Below are 26,880 nucleotides of genomic sequence, written 5' to 3' on the forward strand. Positions count from 1 at the left end.
GATGAGGACCATTGAGTCCATTTGTTTTTATTTTCTTTTATTTTTATTTTTATTGTTAGTTTTTATTTTTATTTTTCTGTTTATTTGTATTTTCCTAGACTTTTAAACTTTTATATTTTAAACTATATTTTATTTATTATGGTTGTTTCTAATTGGGTTCGAAACGCTTTAATCTTCTTTAGCATTGTGTTTATTTTCTTATCAGTTGCTCAGAATCATGCACTACATCTACATTTATCTACAATTTCGCTTTTCACTATTTTGGGGATTTCATCCATTATTCAGGGCAGTTTCAATTCTCTCCCTCTCTTATGATATTCTGTCTCTACTATGATTATCTATGTTTGTACATTGAGGACAATGTACATCTTAAGTGTGGGCAAGTTATTTATATGATTATTAGAAAATCCCTGAATTATGTCTTGTGTTCAAGTAATTTTCTCAAATTACTATTAGAATGAATTCTTATCGATTTGTGATTTTCATTGATATGTTTTAGATTAAATTCATAGATATTTTTGCATTGATTGTTTAAATTTTAAGACATGAGAGAACCAAGCATGATAAGTCTATTTTCAGAATTAAAAATTTTTAGGTTGTTTCCCTAAATTGAGGTATTACCTTAAAGTTTGAAAATTGTAAGATTAATATCAAAAACCATAATTTTTGTAAGATTTTGAGCCTATAAAGCATACACTTTTCTTGCTCATTCTATTATTGGTTATGAGTGTGTTAATATTGATTTGTTATTCTAGAATTTGTTTCGATTATACATGTCGAGACTACACTTTTGATTTGATATACTAAGATGATAAAGGCACTTAGGTTTTAACCCACTTATCCCATGAAAAGCCTACCTTCATAATTAATCATTAGTGAACCCCTTTGTGCCTAAAACACCATTATTGATTTACCCATTAACCTTAACCCATAACTCTTTTTTATTATTATTCATTGAGAATTTTTCTCATTTTATTGACCCCCTTTTTTTGTCAAAATTTGATTTGATTAGTTTCCTAGCTATGTTCTTTTGCTTTGTTTGATGAGTTATATATTATTGTTCTCAAAAAAATGAAAAAAAATTATATACATATACATTTATAGTTATTGATTATTACGTAGTTCTATGTTGATTGAGCTTGAACAGTTATATTCATATTTTGAGAAGAAGCTTGTATTTTATTGAATAGTTTCGATTGATGTAATCCAACATTTGTTTATTTTTCTAGATTGGTAATTTATCAATTCGATCTTGATTCTAACCCTCTTTTTCAGCTTTATCCACACCTTTAATCCAAGCTCCATTAGAACTTGTTAATGACCTTTTGATTTGTGTATCATCTCATTTTATAGTGGTGGGGATTTGATTTTCATGCAAGCCTATGGTAATGACTTTTCATGTTTGACGATTGAGTGCTTATTTTTGAACCTTAAACACTTTGAGTAATTTGAGTAAATCTTTAGTGAGGATATCAATTCTTGATGATTTTTGAATTAAAAATAATTACTTAGATAAAGGGAAATACCTATGTTTTCGGGCTTTAAAAATGTTCGACTTGGATTGCTTATGTCTTTTGTGCTCTTTTAGTTGAATTATCAATATGTGATTATTTGTGAATTATGATAAAACATTATCAATGAGAATTATGAGTTGGGAAAGATTAGTTTTAATTATGAGTTGAGGATTTTGCTTGAGGACAAGCAAACGCTTAAGTGTGAGGATATTTGATAAGCCATAAAAGTAACATGTTTCAATCCCATTCTTGATGCGTTTTTGGATGATTTATTATATAATTTAGTGAATTTGATGCTCCTAATCATTTAACTTCATGTTTCTACACTTAGGAGAGCATAAGGGAGCAAAAGGAGCAAAAAATAGGCCAAAATCAGACAAAACAAGCTATTTTCAGCAACCACACAACCTGGGCATTCCCACACGGGCTGAGCACACGCCCGTGTGGCAGCCCATGTTGATTTTAAATACTGTTTCCCTGACATGCAGAAAAAGCCAATTTTTAGGGTTTCTGAGCATTCCAAAGTTTATAAATACACACTAGTTGAAGACCTAAAGGAAGCATGAGGAGAAGAACGAAGATTCTACCTCAAAGAACGCCAACGGATTCAACTCAGAAGCAGGATCTCCTTTAAGATTGAAAATCTCCATTCAATTTCTCTAGAAGTGTTTGAGTTTCTTTATGTCTTGTTTTTTTTTCTAATTTTGAGATGTTTTCCTTTCAAATTATGAACTAAATTCCCTAGATACCTAGGGAAGATGAAACCTAATATGGGTCTTATTATTTGATTTTCTGAATTACATGATAAATACTTGTTTCTTGTTCTCAATTATGTGTACTTATTTCTTGCTTTAATATTTTCAGGATATTAAATCAAGTGTGATGTGCTTATTTTAGTGGAGCAAAAGTCAAATCTAGCATAATTGGGTGGAGTTGCATGCAATCTTAGAAATAGGACGACATAAATCTACCGGATTAAAGTCAAATCTAATAGGGGAATCCATAGATCGAGTTATGCGACAATAAGGGTTTTAATTAGAAAGATATTTCAATTAATCAACCTAGAGTCAGTTGTTCTTATTCTCAAAAGAGATATTAACATAATTTAGGAATTTCTATGGATCAAGACAAGTGAATAAATCATTTAATTCAGATTCAAAATAATAAGTGATGTCTAGGTGGATTTTTTCCTGGGTATTGTCTTTCTCTTTGGTTATATTCCAGTATTTTCTCATCCTATTCTCTGTCGTGTTCTTAATAATTAGTTTAGTTAAATTTAGATTAAAAACATCCCCTTTAGTTTATAGGCTAGATAATAAAAAGATAGTAATTACAAATACTTTTAGTCCTCGTGGATACGATATTCCCAACTTACTATAGCTATACTACTATTCGATAGGTGCGCTTGCCTTTGTCGTGATTTTAGTTAATGTTAGTGAATCACTCATCAAGACACGTGTTACTTGGTTAAGTAGTCAATAAAGGTTGGTTTACAGGGCGTACCGAAATCAACTACATAAGGAAGAGGTGGAGGTTAAGGTGGCATTGATCGCTATAACCAGCTTATCATTTGGAAGGAAATTTTCACTTTCAAGGATCAACTCAAGTCTAGAATATTCTAAGTCTAAGGCTAAGAATTGGCACATTTGATTATCTAATTTAATTTCAGTTATTTAATTTTGCATTTATAATTCAATTACTATTTTGTTCTTTTTCTATTTTAACCCTAACCAACTAAAACCCCCTTCGTGTTATTTTTAGCACAGCACGTTATAAGTTGTGGGTACGACAGCTGCCATGACTTTGGAATCTGGTCACGCAAAAAACGATATTAGGAATCCAGCCTCTATGGAATCGGTCTTAATTTTCTATACTACTGTTTAATTTAGTTAGAGCATAAGAAATTTATATTTAATGACGTAGATAGCTAAAAGCCAAAGATATAAAAGGTTTGAAAGTAAGTGGTTCTACCCTCTTTTTTACCTATGTAAAATAGAATGTCGATAATGACAATATATCGCAAAGAAAAGAAAGAAAAATTGAACGTAGATTTTACATGAAAACCCTTTTAGGAAAAAAAATCACAGGTAGAAGAGATGAAATTTACCAAGTCAAATTCGAATGATTACAAGTAGTATAGACTGCGTCTATTTATAGGTTTAGAAAAACTTATTCTAATTAACATTTAATAAAAGTAATGTAGTAAAATTGAAACACCTTATTCAAATCAATATCAAATAGAGGAAGTAAACTTCTATATAGATTCTTCTTGTGCAGCCTGTATCATACCGCGGGGACAGAACCCAATTACAACCCTAGTCCTATATCTTACTTATTGGGGATCTACGATGGACTGCAACTTTCACTCTCGTAAATCTCTCTCTTATCACTTATATTTTATTTTAATAAAAATCTAGATCACACCCCTAACAATCTAATTTTAGATGTTGAACTTCTCCTTCGTCCCCTTTTTATCTAAATATCTTGGTGTGTGTGTTTTCATAAATAATTGATGCTTTTTGAAGTCAAATGGAGTACTACTCTTAACAGGTTGTCAAACAGAACTTTTCTGAAAAACATAAATGAGATCTAATTTAAAATGCTATCCCCACTAAGATATTTCTTACAAAGGTCATTGAATACTAGTCGGTTCCCCTATAAGTCGTAAAGCTGATCAAAGAGATCCATACTGTTTTATCTTTTATGGGGGCTCATAAAAATTCAAAACTTCAAATGTCAAATCAATGGAATTGTGCATCAAGTGAAAAATGGATATGCAGCAATGAGTTTCCTTGAAATTTCTAGTTACCAGGACGGCCAACTACAATGTTGATGTTCTTTAATTGGGCGGGGGAGGGGGGAATTAAAACTAGAAGAGCACCATGCATCACATTTGTCAATTGAATTCATAAAATTATATTAAATCAATCAAATTCATAAGGTGACACTGAAACTGTCACAACCAGAAAGAAAGAATGGGACTATTTACATTCTAAGGGCTTCCGGATTCTTGCAGGCAACAGACCTGTAGATCAAGGTAGGTAGCTCTTGGCAAGAAAAGTCGTTCAACTAGCATGCAACTGCTAAGGGGTGCTCACTACTATTGACAAAATCCTGAATCTGGTTTGATTTCATTGGAGTTATTAGATGTAGATGAAGAGTAGAAGGAATGAACACTGGTTGAATTTTGGGTCTGGCTTCTACTTGAACTGTGATCTTCCTTCTGTTGCTGCAGATCTCTCATGGCCTTGAACCTTAAAGCTTCAGTAAAGCTGCTTGGTTCTGGTATTGAGTCAGGAACCCTCATTCGCCCTTCAAGCATGTTTACCACCTCGGACATTGTAGGCCTAAGTGATGCAGATGCATTTGTGCAGAACAGAGCTACTTTAACCATGAGTTGCACTTCTTCTTTTTTGACTTCGGACCTTAACCTCTCATCAAGAAGTGCTATAAAGTTTCCCGATTGTTGCAAATGGCATGCCTGCAATACAGAATAATATCCGGATATTTGGTGTTACATTCCAGTATAGAAGAAATCTGCAAACTAGTACACAAAGTGGTCCATCAAAAGAAGAAAGAAGGCAAGTACCCAATCCAAGAGACAAACAAACTTTTCGCTTGGCATGAAGTTATTGGTGTTCTTCCCACTAACGAGTTCCATTGTTAGAACTCCGAAACTATATACATCTGCTTTGTGTGTCAGGTGGCCCCATAATGCATATTCTGGTGCCATATATCCTCTGCACAATAAAATTGTGATGTTTTATGCAAAGCACGGTTTTTACGCAAGTCACTTAGTAGACATAAAGAGGAGGAAGTTTGTTGACTACCAAAAATTAGGGAACTCACATGGTTCCAGCAACTCGGGTGGTGATGTGGGTCTTCTCCTCTTCATCGAGCCTAGCCAATCCAAAGTCTGATATTTTAGGGTTTAAGTCACTATCGAGAAGCACATTAGTAGCTTTAATGTCTCTGTGAACAATCTTGAGTCTTGATTCTTCATGCAGAAAAGCCAGACCTTTAGCTATACCAATACAGATCCGAAGCCTCGTAGGCCAGTCTAGTTCAAGCTGATTATTTTCTGAACCTACATATCATGCCAAGAAGGTATAACTTGTATTAAATTTTATCCATGTGAAACACGACATTAGTTAATAATGTCTTAATTCTTTAATAGTTACAAAGAGTGAAAAAAAGGATGAGAGCATGATGCAGGACTCACCAAACAAAGCACGTGCAAGGCTATTGTTTTCCATGTACTCATACACCAGTAGCAATTGATCCCCTTCAACACAAAATCCATGAAGCTTGACAAGATTCGGGTGTTGTAAACACGATATCATCCCAATCTCATTCAGAAATTCACAATTTCCTTGCCGTGATTTAGAGGACAGCTGCTTTACTGCAATCCTGGTTCCATCAGATAACTGACCCTGAATCCCGAACTTTATTAGAATAAAGTAAATATTAGTAATAACAGGATCGTCATATAGCATTTAGCTAGGCACCTTGAACACGGGACCAAAACCTCCTTCTCCAATCTTGTTAGCAGGATCAAAGTCATCAGTGGCAACTTTAATCTGTTTCAAAGTGAAATTCCCCAATGACGAGTCTTCTTTGGTATCTGTCCAAAAAAAAGCTCCTTCTTATCTACACATGTATTGACTACAAAAAGAACTTCCTTTCGACTGTCAGTTGCTTACTATCTAATTCTATCATTTTCATGACAGGTAATTTAATTGCATCATTGACGAAAAAGCTACACTAAATCGAACGGATGAAGGACCTTGCTATTGCACTCACTGTTCCTGCAATTGATTTATTTAAAAGGAAACGGGGAAAAGGTGGAATAACTCCACTTAACTGGGAAATATACAAGAGAGTTCGACCAGCAGAAATGTAGAAAGTCTGTAAATGCAAAGAATTAATTTCTAAATAACACATCACCAACAGAATTAGAGGATGTACACTCCACTTAACTGGGAAATATAAAAGAGAGTTCGACCAGCAGAAATGTAGAAAGTCTGTAAATGCAAAGAATTAATTTCTAAATAACACATCACCAACAGAATTAGAGGATGTACCTTCTTTCCACCAATATTTCACAAGCAAATGGCCTTTCCACCAAAGAATTCCAAGTGTGAAGAGGACAAGGCATGATCCTAGAACCCCAACAACAATGGCATATGAAGATCCATTGTTTTTTCTTTTTGAGCAAGGTTTAGAATCTGCCCAACACAGCAATGTTAATTAATAACGCAGAACGGAAAAAAGGCCTAGCAGAAATCTTTTAAAGAAAGTTTGTGTTCATTTATGTTTTTCAGGGAATGGGGTCTCAAATTAAAAAATGCAAGTGCTGAAGGGGCGAGGAAAGACTATACAAGCAGGTATACCAGATATTACAGAAATAGCTGATACAAGTGGCCCATAGGCACTTCTTTGAGGAATCCTTGTTGTTCCTTTGCCATCCCAGAAGAATCGAATCTCCAAGAAATTAGTTGTCACACTTACATTTGAAATTTGTTTAACTAAAGGCTTTAGTGAACCCTTTGCCTCTGATTCAATATTGAAGTCTTTCCACACTAATTTTTCCTGTGACGATTGAGGTTAATGTACCCACAATTTACTCCAAAAAAGGGAAAAAAAAAAGGGTCTTCAAAAGCATGTTTAACTGATCACCTGAACATAAATGTCAAATATGCGCCTACCAAGGCTGTTATATGCTTCATCTGGAGTAAACTGTAACTCTGCAAAATTGAAAGTTATGGTGTAATTTCCATTCTCTAAGCAATAATGGAAATAAGTGAGCGATATTGGAGCTCTGCGAGCTGTTGTGTACAGTTCTGAGATGTTTGACAATGGCTTTGATACGGTGTAACGTGTATTTTGGAAATCATTGTCATCCATGAAGTCTCCAGTGCTACTAAATCCCCAATAACTATCTTCTTTAATATAATATTTTGCTGCACCACCTTCAACATCACCATCTCCTTCATATAATATGTTTGTTTTATGTTCCTTGATCCTTGTGCCCTTTCCACCACAATTAACATGTAAACAATTTGAATCTGCTACAAAGCAAATAATCAGTATTAAAGAAAGAAATAAGGTAAGTAATATATTTAAGGAATACAACATAAAGCCATTCTTTTACAGCTATGGTACTGTCATGAAATTTTGTACCAAACTCAGCACCATTGTGAATCTTTAATCTGATTGTTCCATAAATATATTGCTCCTTGGTGAATATGAACTTGGACTAATCAATTATCTATTAGTTTATTTTACTGTGTTCTTCATGTATGTTAGTGTTTCAAGGCTGCAACTATTTTTACAAAAAAAATAAGACTAAGTGCTAGGGAGATTTGTTAGCTTGTTAGTAGGAGTAGCAATTTGAATTTATTTTGTATATAAGGGCTGCTTTGTTTATCAATTAAATCATCCCTTCATTCATATTTTGTTCTATGCTTCAATTAGTTCTTTGCTAAACCAACAATGGTATCAAGAGCTATTTTTCTTGAGAGACCTGTGAAAAAAGTTTTGTGAAAGTTTTGAGAGAAAATTTAATGGAATCGGGATCGAGTAACCTGTCCATCTTAACCCCACTTGTGTTTGATGGAGAGAATTATCAAGCATGGCTACATGGAGGGTTGTGATTATTAGGAAGCTGTCGAGGAAGACTATAAGGTGGCTCCACTTCCCAACAATCCATGAACCAGATCAAAATGCACAAGGAGAGAAAAACTAGGAAGGCTAAGGCAAAGTCTTGTCTTTATGCTTCAGTTTCACCAGTCATATTTAATAGAATTATGGCTTTTGGATCAGCGAAGGAGATATGGGACTACCTCAAGGCTGAGTATCAAGGAGATGAGAGGATCAAGAGCATGAAGTTGTTGAACTTGATTAGAGAATTCAATAGGCTACAAATGAAGGAGTCTGAGTCAATCTAAGAATACTCGAACAAGCTGATAGATATTGCCAACAGGGTAAGAGTTCTTGGGACTGATCTCTCTGATTCTAGACTAGTGCAAAAAATACTTGTCTCTGTGCCTGAGAAATATGAAGCAACTATTGCCTCTTTTGAGAACACTAAGAACTTGAATCAGTTGAGAGTAATGGAGCTAATCAGTGCTTTACAGGCACAAGAGCAGAGGAGACTAATGAAGCAGGAAGGAAGCATAGAAGGAGCTTTGAAGACTAAGATGCAACAGAGTGAAAGAAGAAAGGATCAAAAGTGGAATGGAAAGAAGAGTGGTGGCGGTAGTGGTTCAAAAACTGCTGCAAAAGGTAATGGTACTGGAAATTCTCACAATTATTCTTCATGTAAGTTTTGTGGAAAACAGAATCATCCTCATTTCAGGTGTTGGAAAAGGCCAGATGTAAAGTGCAGAAGGTCTAACTCGATGGGGCACATTGAGAGGTTTTGCAAGGAATCAAAAAATCAGCAACAAAGTGGAGCACACGTTGCAGTTAAAGAAGAAGAGGAACAACTATTTGTTGTCTCTTGCTTCTCATCAAGTACTCCATGTGAAAATTGGTTAGTTGATAGTGGTTGCACCAATCACATGACTTGTGATGAGAAGCTGTTTAAAGTTCTTGACAGGTCATTAAAGTCAAGAGTAAAGACAGGAAATGGAGAATACCTAGAAATGAAAGGAAAAGGCACAATAGCAATTGAGAGTTGTGCTGGAACTAGGTTGATTTTAGATGTTTTGTTCATGCCTGAGAATGATCAAAACTTGTTAAGTGTGGGGCAATTGGTAGAAAAGGGATTCAAGGTAATGTTTGAAAAAGGAATGCGTCTAATCCTTGACTCTTGTGGCAATATATTGTTCAAGATCAAGTGCAAAAGAAGAGTTTCTCATTGAATCCACTCGATGAGGAGCAAGTGGCATTCAAGTGTCAAGTCAATGACTTTGAATTGTGGCATAAGAGGTTAGGACAATTTCATCACAAAGGTTTGCAGTTCATGCAAAAAAATGATATGGCAATTGGGCTACCAGTTTTGGAGGAGTTAAATTTGAGCTGCAAAGCTTGCTTGACTGGCAAACAAACAAGGTTGCCTTTCAAAAACTCAACTTGCAGAGCCAAAAAGAAGTTGCAATTGATTCACACTGATCTGTGTGATCCACAAGCAACTCCTTCATTTAATGGTAGCAAGTATTTCATTATATTTATTGATGATTTTACCAGAATGTGTTGGTTTTATTTTATGAAGCAAAAATTTGATGTTGCTGATGTGTTTTTTAAGTATAAAAGATGAGTTGAGAATCAAACTGGTTGTAAGGTTCAGGTTGTCAAATCTGATAATGGGACAGAATATACCTCACAAAGGTTCAATACTTTCTGTGAGGAGATGGGGTAGAGTATCAACTCACTGCTCACTGCTCACTGCTCCCTACTCCCCACAATATAACAGAGTTAGTGAGAGGAAAAATAGGACCATTATGGAAATGACTAGGTGCATGCTGCATGAGAAGTCCCTACCTAAGGAGTTTTGGGCGAAGGCAGCTAACACAGCTGTATTTTTGCTAAATAGATTGCCTACAAGGGTATTGGAGAAAAAAAACCCTATGAAGCTTGGATTGAAATGAAGCTAACTTTGAAGAATTTGAAGGTATTTGGTTGTTTAGGTTTCTATCATGTTCCACAAATTAAGAATGACAAGTTGGGAGAAAAATCTGAGCATGGAATATTTGTTGGTTATAGTTTGGTGTCAAAAGCCTAAAGAATCTATCAACCTCACGGAAGATGATTGTGAGTAGAGATATTCAATTCCTAGAATATGAGCAGTGGGATTGGACAAGTGATGCAAAAGAACGAAAATAAGAGTTCTCTCTTAATCTTAATGAACTGGTGGATGATACACCAATTAAAGGTACAAGATCATTGAGCGAAGTTTATCAAAGGTGCAGTGTAGCTATTTTTGAACCTGCAGGGTATGAGGAAGCCAAAGATGATAAGGAGTGGATGGAGGCAATGAAGGAAGAGTTGGGTATGATAGAGAAAAACCAAACATGGGAACTAGTTTAGAGGCTTGCAAACAGAAAGGTGATTGGAGTTAAGTTGGTTTTTAGGACCAAACTAAATCCTGATGGCTCAATGAACAAGTATAAGGCCAGGTTGGCAGTGAAGGGATATGCACAAGTTTAGGGAGTTGATTTTTCTGAAACTTTTGCACTTGTGGCAAGAATGGACACAAATAGAATTCTTTTAGCTATGTCAACTCAACAAGGTTGGAAGGTGTTTCAGTTAGATGTGAAGTCAGCATTCTTGAACGGAGTATTGAGCGAAGAAATATATGTTTAGCAACCAGAGGGCTTCATCAGACCAGGTCAATAAGGGAAGGTTAGGCTCTCTATAGGTTGAAACAAGCTTCCAGAGAATGGTACAGCAAGATAGATGAATATTTGCTAAACTTAGGCTTTGTAAAGAGTTTGAGTGAATCCACTCTCTTTTTAAAGAAGTTAGGTACAAATTTAATCATTGTATCTCTCTATCTAGATGACATGTTGGTGATAGGAAATGATGCAACTCAAATTGAACTATTTAAGAAGGATATGATGGAGGTATTTACAATGACTGATCTTAGTGAGATGCATTACTTTCTGGGAATAGAGATCAAGCAAAGACAAAATAAGGTGTTTCTTTGCCAAAAGAAATACATGAAGGAGATTCTGAAGAGGTTCCATATGGAAGAGTGCAAGAGTGTGAACACTCCAATGAATCAGAAAGAAAAACTTCAAAAGATGGATGGGGCAGATCCTGCAAATGAGAAGGTGTATAAGAGTCTTGTTGGGTGTCTTGTATACCTCACATCCACTAGGCCAGACATCATGTGCACTGTAAGTGTTTTGTCCAGATTTCTCCATTGTGCAAGTGAAATTCATATGATTGCTGCAAAAAGGGTATTAAGATATTTGAAGGGGACACTTGCATATGGAATCAATTTTAGCAAAGTTGAGAAGTTCAAGCTATGGGGTTATTCTGATAGTGATTGGTTCAGATCACTAGATAATATGAGAAGTACTTTAGGCTATCGCTTCACGTTTGGCTCAGGTTGTTTCTCTTGGTGTTTAAGAAAGCAAGAGATGGTGGCTCAATCAACTGTGGAAGCTGAATTCATTGCAGCTACAACTGCTGTGAACCAAGCCTTGTGGCTAAAAAAGCTAATGGATGATCTGCATTTGAAGTAAGAGGGGAGTATAGAAGTGTTTGTGGATAATCAAGCTACTCTAGCTATTTCACTTAATCCTGTATTTCATGGAAGAACAAGTATTATATGCTGAGGGAAGTACAGAAGACAAGTCAAGTAAAGCTGGTTTATTGCATATCAGAAGACCAGGTGGAAGATATTTTTACCAAGTCTTTCCATGTTAGTCAATTTGAGTTTTTAGGAACAAATTTGATGTTTGCAGCACTTGAGTCAGGAGGAGAATGTTAGTGTTTCAAGGTTGCAATTATTTTTTTAAAAAAAATAAGACTAAGTCATAGGGAGATTTGTTAGATAGTTAGTAGGAGTAAGAATTGTTAGCTTGTTAGTAGGAATAGCAATTTGAATTTATTTTTTGTTGAGGTTGTTATTTGGGACTTGTATATAAAGGCTGCTTTGTTAATCAATTAAATCATCCCTTCATTCATATTTTGTTCTATGCTTCAATTAGTTCTTTGCTAAACCAACAATGTATGACACTTTCTTTATTAATACTATGTCCAGATAAAGTATAAAGAAATTCCAGGATAAAGTTTACTGATGACTTTTCAAAAACCTTAACTTAGAAACTCAGTAACCTCAAAACAAATAACTATTTTTCGTATCCATTATCCAACTTTCCAACTCATACAATTATGTGACAAAATTTACTTATTTATCAATAAAAGTTAATAGGATGCATATAAGTTATAAACTAATTTTTGTACATCTTGCTGAAAATGAGATAAGAAACGCTAAGAGAGAGATGACACTAATCATCACAACACTGATTCACTTCATATGAAAGAAACCTGGGTAAAGAGCTAAAATACACGTGGTCAATCCAACAAAGTAAAGGGTTGAGCGGACTAAATTACTGGCAGTTCACCTATTTCCTACTCCTGAAGGAGACAACTTACATTGAGGACACGTGAAATCCTTCTTGCATGGAAGAGCTCCCCTCCTGTTAAAGAATTTGAGAACTGAAAATAATTAGCACGATGTTTGAACAGTACAAACAAAAGATCTTGAAGGCACCAAACATTTTAAGGGAAAAAGAAGAAAGAGAGAAGAAAGGGAAAGAAAACTCTTACAAGTTGTTCCTTGACGAAGAACTACGAAACAAGTTTAAGTTCAGATTCCTAAGGAAAAAAGACGAGATATTTGTTAGTTCTACATCATATCAAAGATGAAAGTATAAAGGAAAGACTAAAACAAAAGTAGTCTAACATGTTCTCCTGACAAACAGGTTTCTCAGGGCCTTGCCATTCAAAGTTATTGTATGAAAGATCGCTGCATCCAAGCATGGAGAATCAGTATAAATTTCCAAAGAAAAGATCAAAATGAACTTAAATAACACTATTTGATTATTCAGAGATTCTTCTTTTTGCTCTTCTTTTTTCCCTTTTGGTTTTTTACGAGCAGTGCCCTCAGACAAGGGAATAAACGGAAATGTGATAAGAAGTATCATAGGCAGAAACATACATGCTACTTCCTTGCTTCAGTATAGAATCTGGCACATCTCCGCTTAGCATATTGCCACTTAAAAAGCTAATAAAAAACCACACTAGATGGTCAGTATTTCCTATCAATCATGATAAGAGAAAAGAATCAACTTCAAAATATGAAGAAACTTAGAAAAAGATTATTATTCATTCTGCTAATTAGTTTACACCTATAAAGAGAGGAATTCACACAAACAAGGAAAACAATACCTAAAAAACAGTAACTTCCTAAGAATCAGTGACTGAGATTAGTTTCTATTTACAAGGGAACTCCTAGTAATAAAGTAAGTTTTTTGTCCTTAATCTTAGGAATTCCAACACTCCCCCTCAAGCTAGAGTGTAGATGTTTATCAAACCCAGCTTGCTAATAAGTTCTTCAAACATGTTTCTGTTCAAACTTTTAGTTAATACATCTGCAACTTGTTGTCTAGTAGGTAGGTAGGTGATGCACACTTCTCCTGAGTGTATTTTTTCTTTTATAAAGTGGCGATCTATTTCCACATGTTTGGTGCGATCATGATGCACAGGATTATGTGCTATGCTGACAGCTGCCTGGTTGTCACAGTACATCTTCATAGGCCTGGTGTAAGGCACTTTTAGTTCCCCCATAAGTCTTCGTATCCAAACTCCTTCGCATATACCATGAGATAGTGCTCGATACTCTGCCTCTGCCCTGCTGCGTGCTACAACAGACTGTTTTTTGCTTCTCCACGTCACGAGGTTACCCCAAACATAACTACAATAGCCACTTGTAGAGCGTCTATCGTTAACAGAACCTGCCCAGTCTGCATCAGTGTAGACTTCCACATTCTAGTTGGCAGTTTTCTTGAAATGCAGGCCTTTACCGGGAGTCCCTTTTAGATACCTTAATATTCTATATGCAGCTTCCAGGTGCTTCTCCCTCGGGGCATGCATGTACTGACTGATAACACTTACACCGAAGGCTATGTTTGGACGGGTGTGAGATAGGTAGATGAGTCTTCCTACTAGTCGTTGATATCTCCCCCTGTCGATTTCTTCTCCATCCTCATCAATTCCCAATTGTGAAATTCCATAGGAGTTTCGGCTGGTTTGCAGCCCATCAAACCAACTTCTGACAATAGATCAAGCACATATTTCCTTTGGGAGATGGAAATACCTGTTTGGGACCTTGCTACCTCCATACCAAGAAAGTATTTAAGATTCCCCAAGTCTTTAAGCTCGAGCTCTGTACCAAGAAATTCTTTCAACCTCACAATTTCGCTTGAGTCATCTCCGTTAATATTATATCGTCCACATAAACGATGAAGATGCAGCATTTTCCCTTTTCCGAGTGCTTGTAGAACATGGTGTGGTCTGCCTGCCCTTGAATGTAATTTCTGCTGGTCATAGCTTCTGCAAATCGGCTGAACCACACCCGTGGAGATTGTTTCAGCCCATACAAGGACTTCTTCAACTTACACACTTGGCCCTTGCTTTCTTCAAACCCGAGTGAGAAATTCATGTACACTTCCTCACTTAATTCTCCGTTGAGGAAAGCATTTTTTACATCCAATTGAGTCAAGTGCCAATCAAGGTTGGCAGCAAGAGATAAGAGGACTCGAATGGTGTTTAGCTTGGCAATCGGTGCAAACATCTCGTCGTAGTCAAGACCATAAGTTTGAGTAAAACCCTTAGCCACAAGTGAAGATCCATTTGCATCCTACTGTTTTTTTTCCCTTAGGTAGATCCGAGACTTCCCATGTTTCATTGTTTTTGAGGGCCTTCATTTCTTCCATCACAGCTTATCTCCACTCAGCTGATTCAAGAGCCTCTTCTATATTTTTTGGAGTTTTTACAGAATCAATATTAGTCACAAAAGCTTTGTAAGACTTAGATAAATTTCCATAGGATACAAACCGAGAAATAGGGTGTTGAGTGCAACTCCTTGTGCCCTTTCGAACTGCAATTGGAAGATAGATAGATGGTGACGGAGGTGAGACTTCTGTTTCAGAACAGTCCTCGGTTGGGGATGCAATTGGCACTGCTCTATCAATTTCAGGAGAACGATTCCGTCGAGAGTAAACCTGTATTTCGGGAACCTGTTTTTGTTGTTTTTCTTGATCAGAGGGCTGTTGTACTTCGGTGGTGGTATTGTTATTGGGAAGGATCGGGCTAATTTCTTACTGTATAGGGGAAAAAGTCTCTAAATCTGGGATTACCATAGCACCTTGGTTGTTAGGCTTGTTTGTGATAGTAGTTGTAGGATCATGAGGTATAATGAGGAGAGTATTAAGGGTCTCATCTTCATTAAAAGTCTCCCCCTGAAGATGAGATGCTGCAAAGTATGGTTCATTTTCAAAGAAGGTAACATCCCGAGAGACAAACATTCGGCGCAAGGTTAGTGAGTAACACTTATAGCCTTTTTGTGTGGGGGAATATCCAATGAAGATGCAGGTGTAGGCTCGAGGATCAAGTTTGGGTTGATTTGGTTTATGGTTATGGACAAAAACTTTGCAACTGAATATTTTGGCTGGAAGATTAGGAACACGAAATAGAGGAAAGGACTTTAGAAGGGTATTTAGAGGTGTTTGGAAATTGAGGACCTTTGATGGCATTCGGTTTATGAGATAGCAGGCAGTGAGGACAGCCTCTCCCCACAAGTATTTTGGAACATTCATGGTGAACATTATGGCTCGAGCTACAACAAGAAGATGTCGATTTTTTCTCTCAGAGATCCCGTTTTGTTGAGGAGTGTCAGGACAAGAGCTTTGGTGTATAATGCCTTGGTCAGAAAGGTATGGGCTTAGGACAGAGTTAAAGTACTCTCCCATTGTCAGTGTGGAGAGTATGCATGGTAGAGTTGAACTGGGTTCGAACCATTGAGTGAAAATTTTAGAATAATTTGGGTGTTTCAGATTTTTCTTTGAGGAGATAGACCCAACAAACCCTAGTGTGATCATCAATGAATGTTATAAACCACCTAGCCCCTGTAATATTTTTCACTCGGCTAGCTCCCCATAGATCACTATGGATTAATGAAAATGGTTGGGACTGGATATATGGTTTTAATGGGTATGGTATACGGGTATGTTTGGATAATTGACAAATTTCACACTTCAAGGAATTAGTACTTTTATTTCGAAATAACAGCGGAAGATGTTTCTTCAAATACAAAAAGTTTGAATGCCCTAACCTACGGTGCCATAACATAATCGTGTCCTCTTTTGAAGTGGATAGAGCCAATCCTCCTTGTGTGCTGTCTTTATTCCAAACATATAGTCCATCATCAAATTTAGCAGTGCCAATCATTCTCCCCGATTTCTGTTCCTGTATCACACAACCAATTGCAGAAAATTCAGCAAGAAATTTTTCATCCTTAGTAAGTTTACTAATTGAAAGTAAATTGCAGGACAAGTTTGGGACATGTAGGACTTTATCAAGAGAAAAATTCTCTATTATTTGTACTTCTCCTACTCCAGCCACAGGTGAGTAAGAACCATCAGCTATGCGAATTCGGAACTTGTCATGACAAGGGGTGTAGGTGTGAAACAAAGTGGAGTTACCTGTCATGTGATCGGAGGCACCCGAATCGAGTATCCAAGAGGATTGATTATTTAATTCAAAGGCAATATTGAGGGCAGTACCTTGGGTGGCTAGAGATCCATGAGCAGTGGAAGTACCAAGTATCTTATGGAGAGTCTCAAGTTGGGTTTTGGTTAGGCGAACATCGAGAACATCATCTGCAGCAGTGGAGGATAACAGGGCAGTCTTATTATCCTTCGGTTTTTTTTCAAGATAGCCATGAAGTTTGAAGCACTTTTCCTTTGTATGATCAACACGGTTGCAGTGGTTACACCATGGCCTGGTTGATCCAGAATCATTTCCAGCACGTGGTTTTTGTGGCTGTGGACCTCTAGAGATGAGGGCAGAGGTCTCAGTAGACCGATTGCCAAGAGTTGTCACATGTTTAGGTTCCTTTGAGTCTCCCATCATGACAAGATGGCGCTTTTCTTCTCTTCGAACTTCTGCAAATGCTTCACCGATGGTTGGTAGAGGTGATCTGCCCAGAATTCGGCCACGGACCTCATCTAACTCACGGTTCAGTCCTGCTAGAAACTCATAAAGACGTTCATTGTTGAGGTGAGTCATAAACTTGGTGTGTTCCAAGCCTTCACCCCAATCTGCCTCATAGTACATATCCAGTTCCTGCCACAAAATTTTCAGATTGTTGTAGTTGTGAGTTACTTCAAGTGTCCCTTGTCGGATATCCTTTAACTTAAGCTTGAGCTCAAATACTTGGGAGGCGTTTCCAAGATCCGAGTAGTTTTCTTTGACTGCATCCCACGTGTCTTTTGCAGTTTTGAAAAAGAGATAGGTGCGGCTTATATGGCCTTCCATCGAATTAATTAGCCAAGCCATTACAATTGAGTTGTTGAGTTCCCAAGTGGCATAAGTCGGGTCAGCTATGGTTGGTCGTGGAATTTCTCCATTGATGTATCTTAATTTGCCACGACCACGAATCACCATAAGGACCGATTGGGACCATTGCAAGAAGTTCTTCCCATCTAGCCGATGATTGGTGATTATAAGAGAGGAATTAAGTTCACCTTGAGTGATTCCCTGATTGACATTCTGAGTTATTTGTGAAGTCTCAGTTTCAGACAGAGTTTCATTGAAGTCACCCATGGGAGGAGGACAAAACCGGAGGGATTTTTAGGGAGGGAGATTAAAGACGAATGAGCAGGATCGAATGAATCCTAAAGCTCTGATACCATGAAGAAACTTAGAAAAAGATTATTATTCATTCTGCTAATTAGTTTACACCTATAAAGAGAGGAATTCACACAAACAAGGAAAACAATCCCTAAAAAACAGTAACTTCCTAAGAATCAGTGACTGAGATTAGTTTCTATTTACAAGGGAACTCCTAGTAATAAGGTAAGTTTTCTGTCCTTAATCTTAGGAATTCCAACAAAATAAAATTTTAATTTCCCATATCAATGTCAGTTTTTAAATGACTCGAGACTGGACAAATTTAACACTAGATCTCAGTTATGATTGCTCTTATCCTATCATTTTGCATACACCTATATTTCTACCTTCTACAATAAAGAAGTTAAAAATGCTTATTCAGAATATTAAAACCATCCTTTTTCTGCAATGAAGTCCAAAAGTTAGTAAAATGCAGCCACAATTTCAAATTTATACTTACACAAATCTTAGATGATCTGCACTTATCCTGGTTGGAATTTTCCCAACTAACTTGTTGAAACTGAGATCCCTGTTGCAATGGTGAGATAATTTCAAGAAAGTGCCCAAAATTTCAAACATGATTTTGCAAACTAGGAGTCTCAATGAATCAGTTACAAACTTGCTTTTTGAATCAAAAGGATACAAGTTGATTGCGGGCAATAACTTGGCGATAGAATATCTATTCAAGAAGGATCTTGAAGTAGACTTTAACCAAATAAATAATAAAGAACTCTACTCCAGAATATTACGTCCAAAGGAAGTAACAGGACTAAGGCATGAACTTCACTTTCATATACATGTCTAGATGTATCTTCCTCAGTTAAAAATAAAAGCAAACTAGTTCTAAAACCAAGAAACAGAGAAACCAGACATGTTATTGTTGACATGCCACCAATTCTAGAACTGCCTGAAATTTTGGGCTTTTAAGCTATCTTAGACCATTATAACTGACATCCCAAATTCATTATCTAAGTGTTAATTAAATACTAAGCACCCTTTGGCCAAGTGATATATTCTTATTTATAAACCTGATGCTCTACAAATTTCTAAGCATAAAGACCGTGACGTTTTCAGCAGAAGATTTGCAGTCCTTCAAGTGTAGAATGAATAACATGTCTGCAGCCGAAGTTTGAACAATGGCCACTTTACAGCACGATGGTAGAGAACAATGTAATTATGGCTGTCAACCAAATGTTACTGAGGCTATAGTTTTAGTTTCTTAAAAAGAGAATGACGGACTTATCTACCAGAACCAAAGAACAATTACAACTTTAGTTTCTTAAAAAGGAAGTGAATGCAAATAGAGGAAGGCAAGGACACTTCATGCCCTAGAACCTTGCACTTGTTTTACTTACAACATTTCCAGATTCTTCATTGCCCAAACGTAATCAGGGATCTCTCCAGAAATGTTGCAACTCCTCAAAACCCTGCAAAAATATAACAGGCTTAGGTTCAGTCAAAATGGATCCTATATAGATGGCACCTTCAAAATATTTGATAATGTTACACTAAACATACAACGTTACTAGGCCTTTCATGTCTCTGAGCACAGGAAAATCCTGACTTGGCCCATTTATATCACTAATCCTCCTGCGCAAAAGATAAGTACAACATTTACAAACCCATCAGTGAAAAAAAAAAGCTAGTTGTGCAATATTAAGTCAATGACTGCAAGTAACGGACGCATTACACTCACAGCACAAGTAAATTTCTCAAAGGAGATAGATTCACAGGTATTGGTCCCTTGAGCCCGCTTGCATGCATTTCTCTGCAATAATTCCAAATAAACAAGTAAAAATGTAAGAAAACGAATATATGCATATGTACATATATTAAAAATCTGAATTTTATTTTAACTAACAAACTTACAGTCTGCTGAGTTGTTCCCAGTTTTGTATGAAACCAGGTATCGTTCCATTAAAATTGTTATCATTTATCCTACTGCAATAGACAACAAAATGCTGTTGGTCCTATGATCACATCGAGATACATGGTTTAAAGTACAGGCAAATTTGAAGAAACTTACAGATCAGTTAGATTTTTTAGTAGACTAAACGTCACTGGCAAATTTCCAGTTAATTGATTGGAGGAGAGCATCCTGAAATTAAAATAAACGTAAAAAAAATGAAAACAAATCATTTAATGTTGATGACGGGCAAGTAAAGTGATTAACTGATTGTACAAGAGCATCCTGAAATACTGGGTTTTCCCTTACAATGTAGTCAAGTTCACTAAATTCCCAAGTTCAGGTGGTACAGGACCCGAAAATTGGTTTGCTTCAAGACTCCTGATTAAGAAAGCATCAAACATCCTTCATAAATTTCCTACCGAGTGAAAAAGAAAGATGAAAAAAGCTATAATTTTGTAGGATATATAGCTATACATATAAAAAATGCAGAGTTTGCTATTTTGATTTTGCATTGTACCTTCTTTCTAGGACTACAATCTTCATAACATCCTCAAAATATTAACTAAAACATACAAAAAACTCAAGTTCTGAACATACAGATATGTGAGAGTGGTAATATTTCCCAGGTACTTCGGAATTTCCCCTGACAAGCGATTTACTAGAAGAGAGCTGCACAAAAACTTCAGGTTAATATACCATATGAACAAAAAATTATGTTAAAAGTTTCAAAAACTTACATAGAAGTCAACTTCATTGAAGCCCATTCAATTGGAATGGTACCATTTAGGTAGTTGTAAGCAAAGTCACTGATAAAAAAGTAAGGTTACTTAGGACAGTTATCTACTATTTCTGTAGATTATATAATCAGTATGCACAATATAAACATCATAGTTAATCATTTCAAGAGCTCTTACATTTCCCGAAGGTAAGGAAGCTTAACCAGTTGAGGGGGAAGTATTCCAGGAAGGTTATAACCTTTGATCGCTCTAAAATACATAAGCCAAGATGTATTAGTACAACAACAACAAAAAGAAACAGATACTGATAGCCCTAAAAGCTTCACTAAAGAAACCATAAACTACATAAATTATTGAAATAGATACTCAAATAGCTTTACTGCGGTCATTGATTTTAAGGGTGTCTGCAGATATGAATATCGAAACCATGCCTCAAAAGGAGAATCCATGCAAATATAAGCTACTTCGATTACAACAGCCAAAACTACCCTCAAATGTTGTCATTGACAACCCCCTCAGGTTCACTTTAGTTAGAAATAGCCATGCATAAACATACTGGACACATGGAATAAATCACCCTTAATCAGATCAAAGAATTAAAGTAAATTAGCTAGTAACAAAATGAAGGAATAATACATTCTTACGACATGACAAACAGTGCCATCCGCCTCACATTCGCAAGAGATCTCATGCTCGGAATTTTTTGGTGGCACTAGCGTTACCCCAACCATTTCAATTTCACAGGAATCACCAATAAATTTCCAGTATGTGGAGCCCATTGCGGTAGTAATCTCTTCCAAAGCATCAACTAGGAGACATTCATAGTTCCATAAGCATCGCAGCAATATATATGAATGTAAAAATGAACAAAAGCATCTTAATTGGATCAGCATTGTAATTTGTAAACCTATAAACTGGATAAGAAGGGAAGGAAAATATTAGGATTATCTGCTTAAACCAAAACATCTCAATCACCCATAACATTAGTTCACACTCAGCGGTCAAAACCAAAAGACTATTCATCATTGACTCAATATTTACGACTCTTTGATTCCTTGTGGACTATAGACAATTCAATACCTCAGGCACAAGTATCACTTACAGATAAGCTTTTGAATAAAAATGGAAGTTTTAGTGTCATTATGAGCATGACAGAAGGGTACCTAAGCGGAAAAACAGTAGTTAATACCACCTACTTTCACCATAATCATATACTTCGTAATGAACCCAAGGAATTTAAAGCAGCAAGATCCTATAAGATTCCAGTTTAGAGATAAGCTCCTGCAATGGGTTTTAATTTGAGGAACATCCAACAAAAACTAAACCAAGTAAAAACTTAAATCCATTTCCACTTTCCTTTCATTTTAACCAGCGAACCCCCCATAAAAAAACATTTTCCCACACTATCTCATCAACCAAATAAAAACTACACTACTAAAATCAAATCTTGAACTCTGACTCACCTTCTTCTTCGGGCACCTTCGACTCAGAATATCTAAGCAAGCTGAAACAACCCACTGCAATGATCCAGAAGACAAAAAGCTTCCTGGTAACCATGATGACCGTAACTTTTAAAGAACCTATGAGAAGCAGCTCTATTAGAGTTCGACCCCCTTGAAAATGTAGATTAAAAAGCTAGCGTTTGTAATTATAATAGTGCCAGTAAAGTTAGAGACTTGATAAATCCAAAAAAAACCCAGAAATCGAGATACTGGGATGTATATTATAGAAAGTAGATACTGGGAAAGTAAAAAATACATTTGGTATATACTGAACTGTTAATTACATGAAAATGGAATTTTTTGTCCGGAAATGTTGGGATCTTTTTAACAGGGTAGGAATGTCTTAATCGTTTTTAATTGATATTTATTCTATTTTATTTGCTGCAGTAAATTCACGTTTTTTATATTTCCATAACAAAGATTTGCTGTTTAAGTTAAAAGCAGCAGCCATGAATGAGTCTTTAAGCACGAAACCACCTTTTGGGGTTGCTAAGCTGCCTTTTCTTTGGACTAAATTATGTATGTCTGTTGTCTCCATTAATTAAAGAGAAGAGAAGTCGAAAAATAGGCTAGTACTTTGAATTATATGGTCTAAAGTTAGGCAAGGATGATTGTTACCAAACTTTTTTTTTAACTACATCATTGCCCGCTAAGTGTTTGTTTTAATTACTTAATTAAAAAAATCTTAATTTAATCACTGAATTATTTAAAAAATTTTATTTAAATTACTAAACAATTCAAAAAAATTTATATAAATTACTGAATTATTAAGTTTTTTTTTTAATGTTTCGCCAAGAAGCTTCAAATGACAATTCAAATAAAGTTGTTTGAATTTTGACTCGCAGATTCACGATATCTAAAGTTATTCCATGAAAAAAAATAAACAGTAGAATAAATGAAAAAAGTAAGCTTTTAATTGGTACAGACAGTTAAAACAAAAAAAGTTATATAATATCAATTTTAACATATCAGTGATTTAAATGAAAATTTTTAAATAATTTAATAAACAAATTATAATTTTTTAATCAAATAATTAAAACGAAAAATTACTTAATAATATAATTTTTTTATCAAACATTAATAGCAATTGGCTGCTACTCGGACTCCATCTTGAATGAAATGAAAAAAATAGGATTTGATATTGAAAGTGGGTTGGGAGTGGCACATAATATTTAGATTCATTAACTGTTGATCCCACAGACTAAACAGTGAAAGGAAGTTGACTTTGTATTACGTTCAAAATAGGTGGGCTGCTTCTAGTTTTCCCAAACCCAAATTCATTAATTTGCCTGGAAGGGATGGATATAATTCCATATTTATCATTTGTCCTTTTTCGTTTTTTACTACCACAAATTTGCACGATTGTTTTACCATATGCTTCGATCTTCCTATCTATAGGTTGAGCCATCACCCCACCATATATGCATGTAATGTAATTCACACCAGTCTTTGAAATTTTGTAATTAGAAAACACCTTAATTTGATTTTTTTTTTTAATTAAGGATTAGATTATAGTGTTTTTTTTATTTCTTTTCTTAATATTTTTATTATTTTTTTAAGGATTAGCGGAAATCAATTATAAACTTAATATATATCATTTTTATTTATTTTAAATATATTTATGAAAATATATAATATTTTAAATATATAAAAGAGTTGGCTAATCATTTCACATTCAATTGATTTAAGGTAATCAAATGATTAAATTAATGTTGAAGGTCGCCATTTAAATGGATTAAATTCGAAAAATGAATTAACCCTATGCTTGGATTACACCAAAATAAGAGAAAGGTATCAAAAGTAAAATAAAGTAACACTCTTTCCCTCATTTGGAAAATTTTCCCTTATTTGATTAGTTTGTTTTATTTAAATAAAGGGAAAAAAAGGCTGAATATCTTTTCCTTTTCCTTTTCCTTTAATTACCTAATTTATTTTATTTGCCTTAATGCTAGAGAACAGAAAGTAATATTTTTCTAAGATACGAAATTACAATTTTTATCTCATTGACTTTTACATAAAATCATTAATATTCAGACAAAATATTGTTACATCATTTTTTTTCTTACTTCAATAATTTTTTACCCAAACATAGGTAAAAGGAAAACAGAATACTCACTAAATAATAAAACCCTAACCATAATTTTATCCTAAATTTACTAAGCTGATATTATTTGATCTCATAAAAGTCTCCTCTCTCATTAACAATTTGTGAAACAAAGGAAGATTAATGAACAAAACATTTAATTTCTTTCGCTTCTGGTTTGATTTCCATGGTGGGCCAGTGGTTTCCGTAAGAGACCATCAATTTCAGGAACATTACATATGAGTTTGATGACCCTAATCAACTACCATCTTGTGAGGTTCTTCAATTTGTACAAAATAAATAAAAAAACATCCCACCTTACCTCACACCATGTTTCAATGGAACCTCACAATCACGAGTCAATAGTATAGGCTGTACATACAAGAAGATTAATAAATCCAACTATGAATGCTGCTATACAGACATTGTGGAAGAGGCGGTCCACGATGCAGCTGACATTGATGTCTGGCTTTCCATTGCTTTGAACCTTAAGTAGGACTCCTCAATCTCATTACCAGATGCTGAGCTGCTGCTCCACTTACTATTATTATTGTTCATAGACTTATGATGGTCTCTGATGGCTTTAAACCTCAAATCTTGATTGTAACTACCAGGATCGGGGACCATTTCCGGGATGCCACTCCTTCCTTCTAGCATGCTTACTACTTCCAACATAGTTGGTCTTAATGAAGGCGATCCATTTGTACATTGAAGTCCTATTTTAATCATCCATTCTGCTTCTACCTTGTTGTTAGAATTGTGTGACCCAAATTCTAAGAGATTGCTTGCAAGTCAAGTTAAACAAAAATATATTTTCTTTCTAGAAGATTTAGTATTTATTAGTATAATATATTTAGCATTTATTAGTATAGTTTATTTGACTTACTAATTTAGCCTATAAATAGGTTCCTTTACAATCTTAGAAATTAAGAGACACCCATTAGATTAGAACTCATAACATATTCAGAGAATTTTGTGTTTACGTTTGAGGGTTCTTTGTTTTTCGGGTTTTCGGGGTTTAGTTTTTATCTCCATCTTTTGTACTCTTCATTCTTTTGCCATTATAGTAAAATTATCTTTGCTCGTAGTTTTTTATCCTCTTTTGAGGGGTTTTTCCACGTTAAATTTGTGTGTTCATCTTCTCAATTTCTTCTACTATTTTTACTTGTTCGTTGCTTATTCGGGACGATCCTAACAAGTGGTATCAGAGCTAGTTTAACTTTCATAGATCAGCCCGATCAGAGATGGCAGCAACAAGGTTTGAAATTGAGAAGTTCGATGGTGAGACAAATTTCAATCTGTGGCAAGTTCGGATGATGGCAATTCTAGTTCAAAATGGCTTGAAAAAGGTTGTTACAGGGAAAAAGCCTGAGAATCTAAATCAAACAGAATGGGAAGAGCTTGATGAAAAGGCCTTGTCTGCAATCCAGTTGTGCCTCGCGAATACAGTATTGCAGGAGGTATTGATGGAGAAGACCTCATTCACCTTGTGGAAAAGGTTAGAAACTCTTTATGCGACTAAGTCTCTGGCTAACCGTTTAGTGTTGAAACAACGTCTATTTACGTTTCGCATGAACGAAGGTGAGCTTCTTAAAGATCACATCAGTCAATTCATTACTCTTTTAAATGATTTAAAGAACGTTGAGGTTCATATTGACGATGAAGATCAAGCTATGCTATTATTGTGCTCTTTACCCTCTTCATACAAGTCTTTCAGGGAGACCCTGATTTATGGCAGAGACAAACTCTCGTTCGAAGATGTGAAGGGTCATTTGTTGAGTAGAGACAAACTCGACAATGAGTTTGATTTGAATAGCAAAGCAGATAGACAAGCTTCCGTTTTGGTAGCATCAAAGAAACGAGACAAAAGGTGTCGCTATTGCAAAAAGTTAGGTCACGTCAAAGCAGATTGTTATAAACTGCGAAATAAAAGAGCTGCTGAGAGTAACGAGGAAGATGTAGCTGGTGCTAATTTGGTCGATGAAGGCGGTGATGATTTCTTGTTAGTATCAACGAGCGATAACTCCAAGCTTACGTCTGAGTGGATCCTAGATTCAGGATGTTCTTTCCACATGTGTCCCAATAGAGAATGGTTCTCCACATACAGTTCAGTTGAAGGTGGAGTTGTGCACATGGGAAACGATTCATCTAGTAAAATAATCGGTATTGGTACTGTTAAAATTAGGATACACGATGGGACGATTAGGACACTCTCAGATGTCAGGTATGTACCTGATTTACAAAAGAATCTCATCTCCTTGAGTATTTTAGACTTGAAAGGATGCAGAATCAACATCGAGTCGAGCGACATTAAAGTATCTCGTGGAGCTCTCGTTTTGTTAAAAGGTAAAAGAACCGGCAGTCTTTATATTCTGGAAGGTTCTACAGTGACCGGTGAAATCGGACGTCCCTCGTCCGTTACGGAGTCAAAGTCAACTCATTTGAAGCGGAGGCAACTTGGTCATAGGAGGGAAAAAGGTATGACCGTTTCGTTGAAGAGAGGTTCTCTTTTGGATGCAGGTTTTGAAAAGTTAGGGCACTGTATTCGTGAAAATCAGACCCGGGTTAGTTTTGATTTGGCAGTGCACAAGTCGAAGGCTAGAAGTCTTCTAGCTTCTAAGCATAAATTCGACTCAGTTAATTCCCTGCATAGTTCAAGATAGGCCCGTGGCGGGTTTTGGCAAAGATGGCATTGAAAGAATTTGTGTCAAGGTGGAGATTGTTA

The 26,880-nt window shown here is 35.7% G+C and overlaps 1 protein-coding gene across 5 annotated transcripts; it reads right to left on the minus strand.

Moving 5' to 3' along the window:
- Nucleotides 1-4,406: 4,406 nt before the first annotated feature.
- On the minus strand, nucleotides 4,407-22,498 carry LOC107937786 (probable LRR receptor-like serine/threonine-protein kinase RFK1). 5 transcript variants are annotated; one of them, XM_016870754.2, is made up of 24 exons: nucleotides 22,034-22,498; nucleotides 21,207-21,378; nucleotides 20,748-20,819; nucleotides 20,571-20,639; nucleotides 20,431-20,502; nucleotides 20,140-20,211; nucleotides 19,951-20,022; nucleotides 19,794-19,865; nucleotides 19,621-19,692; nucleotides 19,443-19,514; nucleotides 19,280-19,351; nucleotides 18,385-18,453; nucleotides 13,192-13,257; nucleotides 12,937-12,999; nucleotides 12,801-12,848; nucleotides 12,627-12,670; nucleotides 7,194-7,582; nucleotides 6,908-7,106; nucleotides 6,599-6,742; nucleotides 6,023-6,138; nucleotides 5,737-5,947; nucleotides 5,364-5,601; nucleotides 5,104-5,254; nucleotides 4,407-4,995 (listed from the first exon to the last, which is right to left on the minus strand). In XM_016870754.2, the coding sequence occupies exons 1-24, from the start codon at nucleotides 22,125-22,127 to the stop codon at nucleotides 4,615-4,617; spliced, it is 3,030 nt and encodes a 1,009-aa protein (XP_016726243.1). In that variant the 5' UTR covers nucleotides 22,128-22,498; the 3' UTR covers nucleotides 4,407-4,614. The 5 variants fall into 5 exon arrangements, with proteins under 5 accessions (XP_016726243.1, XP_016726241.1, XP_016726244.1 ...); XM_016870752.2 differs by having other exon boundaries at nucleotides 7,194-7,585; XM_016870755.2 differs by having other exon boundaries at nucleotides 7,194-7,585; nucleotides 21,207-21,484; nucleotides 22,034-22,172.
- Nucleotides 22,499-26,880: the final 4,382 nt, after the last annotated feature.

Source organism: Gossypium hirsutum, chromosome A06 (genome assembly GCF_007990345.1).
Source record: "Gossypium hirsutum isolate 1008001.06 chromosome A06, Gossypium_hirsutum_v2.1, whole genome shotgun sequence".
Taxonomy (NCBI): domain Eukaryota; kingdom Viridiplantae; phylum Streptophyta; class Magnoliopsida; order Malvales; family Malvaceae; genus Gossypium; species Gossypium hirsutum.

What these genes read in the sequence shown, in the direction of transcription:
- LOC107937786 (XM_016870752.2), bottom strand. Translation starts at nt 22,127, where the DNA reads ATGGTTACCAGGAAGCTTTTTGTCTTCTGGATCATTGCAGTGGGTTGT. An exon ending in GTTTGTCATGTCGTAAGAAT is followed by an intron (nt 20,820 to 21,206) that starts GTATTATTCCTT and finishes TATGTATTTTAG; the next exon opens with AGCGATCAAAGGTTATAACC. An exon ending in ACCCGAGTTGCTGGAACCAT is followed by an intron (nt 5,255 to 5,363) that starts GTGAGTTCCCTA and finishes TTTATTGTGCAG; the next exon opens with AGGATATATGGCACCAGAAT.